General features: G+C 39.8%; 1 protein-coding gene across 4 annotated transcripts in view; it reads left to right on the top strand.

Moving 5' to 3' along the window:
* kif21b (kinesin family member 21B) overlaps nucleotides 1–12,184 on the top strand; it is a 159,092-nt gene that overhangs the window by 119,225 nt on the left and 27,683 nt on the right. For all 4 annotated transcript variants that reach the window (XM_080210033.1, XM_080210034.1, XM_080210035.1 and 1 more), the window contains exons 24-27: nucleotides 205–262; nucleotides 1,865–2,046; nucleotides 3,424–3,516; nucleotides 5,952–6,080. In XM_080210033.1, coding sequence (XP_080066159.1) covers nucleotides 205–262; nucleotides 1,865–2,046; nucleotides 3,424–3,516; nucleotides 5,952–6,080 — 462 coding nt within the window. The remainder of the gene's footprint in view (nucleotides 1–204; nucleotides 263–1,864; nucleotides 2,047–3,423; nucleotides 3,517–5,951; nucleotides 6,081–12,184) is intronic.

Genomic DNA, 12,184 nt, shown 5'->3' with positions numbered 1-12,184 from the left:
CACTGTGAATCATCCATCTATTTTTCAACTACATACATTAGTAAAGTATAAAATGCTTGTGTTAATTATTGAAGTATGATTTTCAAGTTGAAAATAATAGATTGTGTTTTAAAGTTTGTTCATTGTGTACCTGCGCATACCTGAGAGGTTGAATCTGTATGTTTAAACATTTATTGCAATAACATCTATGTTTTCTGTTTCCAGTTTAGCATCCGGTTCTTACTCAAAACGTTCCCTAAGCCAGGGAGATTTTAGAATAAAGGTATGACTATTATTTTATCATCGCGATGTGTTACATTTATACACTTTTTAATGCCAGCAGATATTGGGTGGAATTCTCCCTTTCTCATGCTAAGTGCCCATGTGGGAGCGCTTCCCACTTGCATTTGAAGTGTCTGTGAGATGGGATTCACCCACACCACACATGCATGAGGGTGGTTGAACTCTGCACTCAGACCCCCTCCCCCCTCAGACCTCCACTGAGCCTCCTCAAACCCCGCCCCCCCCACCACCACTGAACATCTACTGAGCCTCCTCAAACCACACCACCCCTTCCTCCTCAGACCCTTCGCACTCAACCCCTTTTCCCATCTGGCCCCCATTCAGGCCATGCACCTTGGCAGTACCAATGGTGCACTACTCCCTGGCATCTAGCACTGATACCCTGGCTTGGTGCCTTGGGCACTAGGGGGGTTAAGGAGGTGGATCTAGTGGTCGTTTGCCTCTCTGCTGCTGCCAGGCTGCAGAGGAAGGGTCTGGGGGTTGGGTGGGCTCAGGCAAGGGTTGACCACTCTGCTGTCTCCTAGGATGTGGGACTCATGGCTGGATTGCCCTTGCAGACCTGAAGATCATCCCTGGCATGGTGATTTCAGGCAGTCCTGTGATCAACATCTGCATTCCTGTCTGTCAATTGTGAAAATTCTGAAGTGGCCAGGTCACTTTAACCCCCAGTCACCTGGCAGGATTTTAAATCACTGTGACACTCCATTCTGCAGCAGAGAATTCCCTTTTCCCTGTGTTTAGTATATCCCAACTTTGATTATCATTGAAAAGGACTGTGCCAACATTATTATTTCATGTGCCTTTTTGTAGTTGATTGTCACTGTGTCACTATTTTAATTTTAACATTTTAGTAGTTCATTTTAATTGGTGATTATAGACATAAAATGAAGAAACCTTCAACATGTTCTTGCTATTTAGAGAACTCTGATTGTGATGATGGTTTATGTTTTTAAAGAATGTATGCATGTCATATCTGCTCCTACTTGATAACCGGTCCAACTAAATGTGAATTTTACATAAAATTGCTGCTGATTAATCACAAGAAGGGTAGTTAACTCACTTTTTACATTTTTTCTAAACTGTCTGCAAGTTTGAAAAAAAGAATTGCCCCGAGGTGGAAATGATTGCAAAGTCTTTCTCAAATGTTGCACTAATGTTTTCTACCTAATTGGTTAGCACTGCTGCCTCACAGCACTAAGGGCCTGGGTTCAGTGCCTGGCTTGGGTCATTGTCTGTGTAGAGTCTGCACGTTCTCCCCATGTCTGCCTTGGTTTCTTCTGGGTGCTCTGGTTTTCTCCCACAGCCTGGTTAGGTGCATTGGCCATGCTAAATTCTCACTCAGTGTACCTGAACAGGCGCTGAAGTGTTGTGACAAGGAGATTTTCACAGTAACTTCATTACACTGGTAATGTAAGCCTACTGTGACACTAAGAAATAAACTAAAACTAATTGAGATTGGCACAGGACCTGGTACTAGTATTAGAACGGTATTGTTACCACAACATTTTTTTATTATTAAACTAACACATTTGTTTTTGATTCTTGATCTTTCAAAATTATCATTTTATTTTTTAATTTATAGACTGAGCAAAAGACTGAGCTTCAGTACTGGGAAGGTTATAGCTCAGCTCTGGACTTGTCCTCTCCAAGTTTAATAAGACCAGCTGATATGAAAGAGAATGGCATCAAGCCAACTGACGTCCTTTTACGAATTCCAAAGGACAAAGACCCCATTGGTTTCCAACCCAGATCTGGAAATACCTTGTAAGTCAACGAATTACTTACTTTTCCTGCAGTTAAGGGTCAGTTTAACTCAGTTGGCTGGATGGCTAGTTAGTGATACAGAGCAATGTCAATAGCATAGGTTCAGTTCCCACACCAGCTGAGGCTATTCATGAAGGCCCCGTCTTGTCAAGCTTGCCCCTCGCCTGAGATGTGATGATCCTCAAGTTAAATCACCACCTGTCAACTCTCTCCCTCAAAGTGAAGAGCAGCCTATGGTTAACTGAGACTATGATGTCTTTACCTTTATTCTTGCAGTGGACAGTTGTAATGTAACAGATACATCCTGTAAACGAGTGAGTTTGGGAAAACTTCAACCAGCCAACTGTTTGTTATGGAAAATGGAAATAAGTCAGTAGGCTCAGTTGATAATATACAGACCTCAAAATTTAAGTAATCTAAGCCAAGCACAAACCTTTTTCAAAGAAATATGTAACTGTGATGCTAAAATATTTTTGCCACCTACTTCAAAATTGCTGTAGGATCCCACCCTTTTCCAAATGTAGGGTACCAGAATCCCAATGCACTCATGATTTCTTTTTAAAGGCATTGACTCCAAGTCTTGCTTCTTCAGTCATAGACTTTTGTTGCCAACCACTATAGCAACAATATAATTGACATTGTATATGTGATCTGAGTCTGGCACAATCCAACATTTGCAGTTTTCTGACTTGCTTCAGTGTCAAGTCCATCAAAATCACTGCGTAAATCCATTTATAACTTGTCCATCTTTTCTTAAGTGCCAATAAACTTCAATTGCCCTGTGCTCCTTGAGCTGTCTGTTGGCTTCAGAATGGCACAGCAGAGTTGTGCAACGAGTTCTTGCACATTGATTAAAATTTGGAGCTAGAATCCTGACCTGTTCTCGGCCACATTCTGATTTGAACAGCTGCCACTAATTTGTTCAGGTGGTGAACAAAGTGTCCTTGAGCAGAATGATTTTAACCCAGAAACCTCAAAGGTCCTGAGTCAAGATGGTGAGCGACTTGGAGAGGAACTTGCAGGTGGTGGTGGTGTTTCCCACATGAAGACTTCTCTTTCTTGTTCTAGAAGTTTTCTGTCTGGAGAGTGCTGTCAGAGATGCTTTGGCGAGTTGATGCAGTACATCTTCTAGATGCCAGAACTTTCATTGTGCTGTATTTAAAAAAAATCTGATGTTTAACCTAAGCTTCCTAGCGATAAAACTTTGACAATAGGAGCTGAAATGCATTTCCGTGCCCCAGTCAAATTATTCCCTACTTCACCCGAAAACTATACTTCTTCACTTCTCATGAGGATGGAAATATTGAAATAAACGTGCAATAAATTTGTGCAAAAGATGAATTAACAACTTACTAATGACCTTTCTCTTCTCCAAAGTCCCAGGCAATCTGCTAAGAAGCTGCAAGATACTTCACCACTCTCGAGGAGAAAGTCCTACGAGAAAGTTCAGATCTCAAACGACAAATCCAGGTTAATATAGGACAAAATAGCATACCCGTGTGTACGCATGATAGAGGACTACTATTTGAAATAAATATTTACTTCCATTAAGATATTACATGAAAAATTAATGCAGGTGTTATTAAAATATGGCCACTTTAATTTCTGATACTTCTGTATCAAAACACAAATACAATGTCAGGCATGCAATGATGTGAGTGCATGCTAATATATCGGAGTGAAATTTGCTCACAGTGTAAAGGAGTAGGAAGATGCAGTTGTGAAATATCGCACCAGTAAAGTAAGTACACAGATATTTCTGTACTTTGAAGCTAATCATGATCATTCCACTTCATTAAGGAGGCACGGTGGCACAGTGGTTAGCACTGCTGCCTCACAGCACTCAGGGACTCGGGTTTGATTCCTGGTTTAGGTCACAGTTTGTGCGGAGCCTGCACGTTTTCCCCATGTCTGCGTGGGTTTCCTCCGGCTGCTCCAGTTTCCTCCCACAGTCCGAAAGATATGCTGGTTAGGTGCATTGGCCATGCTAAATTCTCCCTCAGTGTACTCAAACAGACAGTGGAGTATGGTGACTAGGGGATTTTCACAGTAACTTAATTGCAGTGTTAATGTAAGCCTACTTGCAACACTAAGAAATAAATTTATTCTTGTACCGTGGGCCTTGGAATTGACACTTGGAAGCCTTGACCAGTCAACGGTTGACATCCCAAGAATTCCAAGGACGGCATGGTGGCAAAGTGGGTAGCACTGCTGCCTCACAGCACCCAGGAACCCGGGTTTGATTCCTGACTTGGGTCACTGTCTGTGTGGAGTCTACGTGGTGTCCGCGTGGGTTTCCTCCGGTGCCCGGTTTTCTCCTCAAGTCTGAAAGACGTGCTGGTTAGGTGTGTTGGCCATGCTAAATTCTTCCTCAGTGTACCTGAGATGCCAGAGTGTGGCGACTAGGGGATTTTCACAGTAACTTCGTTGCTGTGTCAATGTGAGCCTACTTGTGACACTAAGAAATTAACTTCTTCCTGTACCTTGGGCCTTAGAATTGAAATTTGGACCAGACACAGGTTGACATCCCAAGAATTCATGAAATGCTTTAAATCATTTGCAGCACAACATTCAGTTACTCTCATTAGTTATTTTGCAAGTTCGAAAGTTGAATGCTCTACTTTGGACTAGATTCCACCTTGTGTGAGAAAATTCCATCATTTTTCAAGGTTTTGGATAACATCCTTAAACAGCAACAGTTTGGATGATTAGGGAATCAAATTACACTGTGCATTATGACTCCTAAAGACCCAGTCATCATCGAAAATCACATCACATCCAAGTCAATGTGCTTATCCCATAACCTATCACCTATATTGCAATTAGTGTCAGTAGATCTTGCAACCTAGTGGGCAGGATTTTTCGGCCTCACTTGTCCCAAAACCATTTGCCAGCAGATGAATCTTCTGATCCATTGATAACACCCCATGCCGTTGGGGATTTGCTATTGACGGGACCAGAAGATCCTGTTGGCGTGAACAACCATAAAATTCCGACCATTATAAAATATTTTCCTGAAACGGCTGTTGAATAGAGTTGCATTCAAATCTGCCAGTTGTTATCAGTTTTCAGTAGTTCTCTTTTGAGACATTAGGTGTTGTGCCTTATCTCTCATCCAGTTTCAACAGAAAATACAAAGAAAACTGATAACAGAACATAGTCCTCAGCTGCCATTTTGGATCCATTTTCATTTTCATTTCATTAGTTTCATAGTTTTACTTGTGACTTTCTCGATATCATGACCTTGGTTTTCAGATTGTAGTGTCAACTGTAACCCTTTCATTTTGAATGTTACCATCTGTGTTATGATTGGAAACCCAGACTCATGTAATTCAGGCCAAATTTCTAATTCGTGCAGAATAGAACTAAGCTAGATTAATCACTCCTTCATAGCTTTTTGTATTTGCCTTTCAGGTTGTGCAAAGTATGTTCACTTCTTCATTTTTGGGGGGGAAAAAAGGCTAAAAGTTGAATCGTGGAATCCCGACAGTGCAGAAGGAGGCTATTCAGCCCATTGAGTCTGCTCTGATTCTCTGACAGAACATCCCAGCTAGGCCCACCACCACCCAATCCCCGCAACCCCACGTATTTACCCTGTTAATCCCCCTGACCTACACATCTTTGAACACTAAGGGACAATCTAGCATGGCCAGTCCACCAACCTGCATATTTACAGACTGAGAGGAAACCCATATAGAGAGAGGGAGAATGTGCAAACTCTACGCAGGTGGTCACCTGAGGCCGGAATGGAATCTGGGTCCGTGGTGCTGTATTTGGCAGTGCTAACTATCATGCCACCCTGAATACAATGAAAGAGGAAATGAGTAGGTTTAATATTTAATAGATTGTATTAACTGCATGCTGAATGACTACTCAGCTTTGACTATATTGGTTGTTCTTTGCAGGACCGATTGGAGGTCCTCTGAAATTAATATAACTCCTCCTTCCTCTCCTCCTACCCGTGCTCGTAATGACAGGAATGTGTTCTCCAGACTCACCAGTACCCAACTTCAGACTTTCCCTGCGCATGACAAGTAAGTGCATAACAGCATGAATTTATGCAATCCTCTTTTTGAGATACGCTCATAAAATTATGAAAAATTGCTCAAATGTGTTGACTCACTGTAATTTCTGAAACTTTAAGGATCCTTTTTATGACCTGATTCTAACGTCTCATGAAATTGTCTTGCATGAAATATGAAATCATCACTAAGACAGTTTATTTTCAGGATGATTATACATTTTTGCAAAATGCAATCCTTTTAAATTTAACAAGTCTATCCAGAAGTTCACTATTGCCAATTTCCTCAACTGTCATTTCATTTAGGTGAGGCTGGGATTGATTCAATCATACAAAGAAGATAGTAGAAATAGTGATTAACTTGATAAATTATGTATTGAACAGTAGACAGTTTCTCTTCAGAGTGAAAAAGCAGCTTCAGTAATATGCAATTTATATGTTTATGTTCCATTGATATTAGGATTGAAAATAATGTCTTCTAAACTGACTTGACAACACTTTTTCATTGTAGACTGTAAAAGTGAAGTAACTACTTTCTGAAATGCAACACTTTCATTTCTGAGTAATTTCCTTTCAGAGTTTCCATTATTTTCACTAGGAATTGTTTGATTCAGTTAAGTTGCAGTGGGAAAATGTCCACAATTTCTTCCCTATATGTAATGTGATGGTGTTTTTAATGTTTTTTAAAGAGAATCCAGAACTCCGTAATGTTTACATTATGACACTGGCTTCACACCAGCCCCAGTTTTGGTTAACAATCTCCATTCTGTTCTAATGATAAGGTAGTCAAAAGCTATCTCTACTGCATGATATTAACCCATAACAATCTGTTTAACGTTTCAGCACCTGCTTTTCCTATACGCTACTGTGCAGTCTATTTATTATTATGCTTATTGTTTATGCCACTTAACCTAATAAAAGTTTCTTTGAAGAGATAAAGAGAGAAATTAGTTGTGTTCCCCATAATAAGAGCTTTAAGTCTTTGAAACTGGTTAAGAGTGGGAGAATGGAATATTTTCTTTGTTTGGTAGAAATACAAACACATGTTATTTTTTTCTCTTGGAATCACTGTCCCAATACTGTTTCAATCTAAATTAGGCAAATGTTCAATGCATTCAAGAAGTCAACATTGATTCAGGCAACTAATCTGTGTGGACTAATGCCCATTAGGTACAACAATTCAATGATTGGGGATTAATCTGTTTGTAGCTCTAAACTAGAAATTATCATCAGGGTTTTCTATTTGTATTTTCTGATCGTTAGAAATGGCATTCTGCCTGAAAAAATGCTCATGAAATACCTGTTGTGCTAACTTGGGTTTTTTGGCTTCAGCCCTCATTGCTTAAAGCAGGCCCATTAGAAAGTAATTTGCCCACAAAGCACAACACTGCAGTGATGATAAAACTAAAATTCATTGCACAGAAAGTATTGAGGTTAACATCATTATGAGCCTAAATATTTGTGAAAAAGTCTTTAAAACTTTTACCATTTTCATAGGTGGACATAAAATAAGACGTGTAAAATTAGAGACCTGTAGTTATTTTCAGGCACAAGTAATAAATTATTTATTCAGGATTAAGAAGATGAATGCCATTTTAGAGAAATTTTTAATCGTAATTTTTCTTGCAAACAAAATGTTGGACGGAACTCCCTGCCACATATGGTGGCTGAGATGGCCCTCCAAATCCGGTGGTGGGATTTTCCAGTCCCGCTGCTGTCAATGGGATTTCCCGTTGTTCACGTGCTCCGCCGCCAGGGATCCACTATCGGTGTCACCAGAAGACCCCGATGATGGGAAGGGCTGAAAAATCCAGCCCAAGGATAGCTTACAGCAGTGGCAACATTTGTATTACAGCCCATCCTTTAGCTAATTTAGCATTTACCCAAAACAATTAGTGGCAAAATTGAACGCAACCAGCTTGCACAAGACTTATTCTGCATGATTAATTATTGAAGTGTTTAAAAGATTTCCTGTAGAAAACCTTTTGCAAGAATAGCTAATTGATCAGCCTTAATAAATGAGATAGTTGTATGCAGTCTTAACAAGATTAGCAGCACTGGTTTGTAGCCTGCACAGTCATTTCTAATATCATGAGCTTTATGTAATGTTAAGACCAACATAATTTAAGTTTTGACAGCCATAATTTCAGTTGGATGAAAATAAAAATCTTTTAAAAAGAATGTACTTCATTAGAGATTGTGGAGGCTCTTTGATTACATTCTAATAAGATAATAATGTGAATAAACACAACTGTTGTTACCCTAAATAAACTGAGCACAGAAACTGCTATAACTGGAGGCTTTGAACTTAACCATTGTCTACTTTCACTATTGTCATCAGTTTTTGGTCAATAGGTGGTAAGTAACTGCCTGTTTTTAAACATAGATTTTCACTGTAGTAGGACTATAATGAACATGAACCTTATAAATACAGGTCCCTGCTGCCCCATTTGATGATTTCCTGCAGTCCACTTGCTGTCAAACTCCTGTCAGCTTTGTTTAATTTTTTTTAATATATTGCTGTCTAATCAGATGCTCCATATCCAATTCGGAATGCTGGATTTTTCCATTCTCCTCACACTTACGCCTTGTTTACCCTGGGCAGAATTTTATTGCCCTTCCCACTGGTGGAATTTTCCATCCCCGTCAAGGTTAATGGACTTTAGAATGGCTTGCCTACATTTTCCAGGCCCCAACCCCGCTGCAGCGGGGATGTAAAATTCCACCCCATAGGTTTTATTTAAACATTTATTTTTCTAGAGTTTGATCAAAATGAGATTCATATGAATTTTGCACAACTGCAACTTATTAATTTGCATTACTTAAAATACAACTTTTAATACATAATGTGCTTTGTGCTGATTTTGAAGGCCCTCCAGGAAGCATATTTGAAGGAGGGCTGTCAATGCTGTGTGTTTACCTGTCACTCAGAACTCATGAACTTTCTAAAAACATTGCAGTTGGTAAATGGAATCGACAAGTTCCTCTTATGTTTCTTCTTCACATTTGTTCTATGTTTCCCTGTTCCAATAACATTAACTGTGTTGGTCTGTGTCATCAAAGTTTGTCTTTTTCACAATGTTTGCTGCGTGTATACATGTCTGAGTCACTGTGCTATGTGTAGGTATGCCAAGTAATATTTTATTTCAAGGTTCTATTATCATTGCCTTGCATTTGGTACTTTATTGCATGACTGTAACTCGCTTACAGTCCAGTGTGGATTACATGCCTCCTGAACATGCTTTTAATTATTATACCAGAAGATTTAAGTAAGAATATTTAGAGAAAGAAAATCAAAGCTGGTAAGGAACTTAAAATACTTCGTTATTCTATTATGATGAATAAAGTAAAATTGCAGAAGATTTTCCTTAAAGTTTTGTTTCTGATATTTTAAGTTAAATCTACCAATTTGACCCAAATTGATGTAACAATCAAGGTCAGCATTTTATCTGTAGACATAGATTACAACACAGTTCCAAACACATTCCTGGAGCAACTCTACTAAGGCAGTGCTACTACTGCTGTATATTCAAAATATGTCCAGTATACTGCAAGCTAATCGCACATTCAGAATGGCTTCTGAAAGTACCAGTTTTGTTTTGGAATCAATTTTGAGAAGGTTGGCTTGTTGCAAAAGCACACTGATCCTGGTTTACTTGCAATTCTATTTGGTGATTTTTGGAAAAAAATTCCAGGGTTAACATTTCATGATATAATTTAAGAACATAACAGATTTCTTGACACTACAGTTGTAATTGCATTCTTATTCGCAGTTCATACACTCATTTTCTCCCTGAAAATAAAAAAAATCCCCTGAGAATTGAAGGTAGAGCAGTCAAGGTTGGTTTGGAAGAGAAGGTTCAACATATGTATCTGCACATGTAAAGGAATACAGCTGGAGCTCCTTCAAAATCTCCATGTGGCAAGCAAGACATTTTTGTAGAATCCCTACAGTGCAGCTGGAGGCAATTTAGCCCATTGAGTCCGCAGCGACCTCCAATAGAGCATTATACCTAGATCCTATCCCTGTAACCTCATGTACTTATGCCACTAATCTCCCTAACCTATACATCTTGAGATACCTGAGGAGTAACTTAGCATAGCCAGTAAACTTAAGTGAGAATGTTTGGTGAGTTTACTGTGTTAGTATGCTCAATTTTTAAAGCTTGCATTCCACTAGCAGTAATTGCTAAAGATATTGGCCAGAATTCTCTGACTTTTCACCTGTGACTGGGATTTTCCGGCCCCACTGCAGTGAAAGAAAATTTGGCTGAGCGCCAAATTCTCCATTCTCGCTGGCAGCGGTGGCAGGGTGAATGAGATCACAGAATCTCAATTATATAAACCAACCTGATTAAGGGAATCTTGGCTCCCCTGTTCAGACGTTCAGGAATTTGAACTTTACTGTTAATTGACACTTGGGAGTTAAGTTTAAGTTTATTTATTAGTGTCACAACTAGGCTTACATTAACTGCAGTTAAGTTACTGTGAAAATCCCGGAGTTGCCACACTCCGACGCCTATTCGGATACACTGAGGGAGAATTTAGTACGGCCAATGCACTTAACCTGCACATCTTCCGGACTGTGAAAGGAAACCGGAGCACCTGGAGGAAACACGGAGAGAACATGCAAACTCCACACAGGCAGTCACCCAAGCTAGGAATCGAACCGAAATCCCTGGTACAGTAGTTCTAATCACCACTGCCGTGCCACACTGAGTCACTAGGTGGAAATAAAGACAATTGGGAATTGAGGCAATTGAATGAAAGTGTTCAACTGGAACACATTTTAACTTTGCGGTATTGAGTTGAAGGATTCCCATGATACTTCTGTTATGCTCTTCCTTACTCATCACTCCACCCCATACATGCATGCATGCATGCCAAATGTTATCTTTTATTCTGACCGGTCTTATTCCCATAACTGTTCAAGTCTCTGTCCTTCATTCGCCATGTTGTGGGTATGCCGGCGTTGGACTGGCGTAAACACAGTAAAAAGTCTGACAACACCAGGTTTTAGTCCAAACCCCGAAAGCTTGTGAGTATATTATCAAATAAATAGGTTGGACTAAAACCTGGTGTTGTCAGACTTTTTACTTCATTCGCCTGTCATGATGAGAACCACACTGGACGTTAGTGTTAGACATGACTAATAGAGAGTAAATTAGGGAACAATTGGATGCAGTTAGGAAGAAGAAAGAAATGCTTGCTTTGGGTGATCAAAGTGAAAGAGAAGGTTGCATGAGTGACTATGGATGACAACGTGAGAAGCCCAGGCAATCGCAGACGAGTGGGTTAGTCTAGTTTGGTAGCAAATGCATGCTAAAATGTAAATGATATGAAATGTAAATGCCCAAAGTAATTTAACTAAGATCTCAATAATGAATGCAATATTGATTTCATTTTTAATGAGAATGCAGTGAATGGGAAAATAGGTGAATGGCTAGAATAGTGGCTGAATTTACTGGAGTGATGAGATGCTGGCTCAAATACTCAACTCAAACATGTTGAGTGGGAAGACAGCCCCAACATAGACAGGGCATTGCCACCAGTCCACATACATTCACCCTTAAACCAGCGCTTCTCAGTGTTTAGCACTGCTGCCTCGCAGTGCCAGGAACCTGGGTTCGATTCCCAGCTTGGGTCATTATATTGCAGAGTCTGCACGTCCTCTCCATTTCTCCATGGGTTTCCTCCCACAGTCCAAAAGATGTGCTGGTTGTGTGCTTTGGCCACGCTAAATTCTCCCTCAGTGTACCCAAACAGGCGCTGGAGTGTGGCAACCAGGGGATTTTCGCAGTAACTTCATTGCAGTGTTAATGTAAGCCTACTTGTGACATAAATAAATAAAGGCATTGCCACCATTCCACATGCATTCACCCTTAAATCAATGCTTCTCAGTGTTTCTTTTACCTCATGAATATTAAAATAGCACAACGCAATTTCAGCCCACAGTATTCAGGCTCTAATCATCTCTTAGAAGTAGCTTGTTCAGGAGACTATGTAATGGACAGCTTTGAGAAAATAATTCCTGGCAAAACCAGAAATATTCTTAAACTTGTTCCTGTCATAAGTTTCTATATATTTTGTGGCATTGATATTATTGCTTAACTTGGC

The sequence above is a fragment of the Carcharhinus amblyrhynchos genome, chromosome 22 (genome assembly GCF_965287045.1).
Source record: "Carcharhinus amblyrhynchos chromosome 22, sCarAmb.v2.hapA, whole genome shotgun sequence".
NCBI classification, from domain to species: Eukaryota; Metazoa; Chordata; class Chondrichthyes; order Carcharhiniformes; family Carcharhinidae; genus Carcharhinus; species Carcharhinus amblyrhynchos.
The sequence above is the reverse complement of the archived record's forward strand: the minus strand, read 5'-3'. Positions and strand labels throughout refer to the sequence as shown.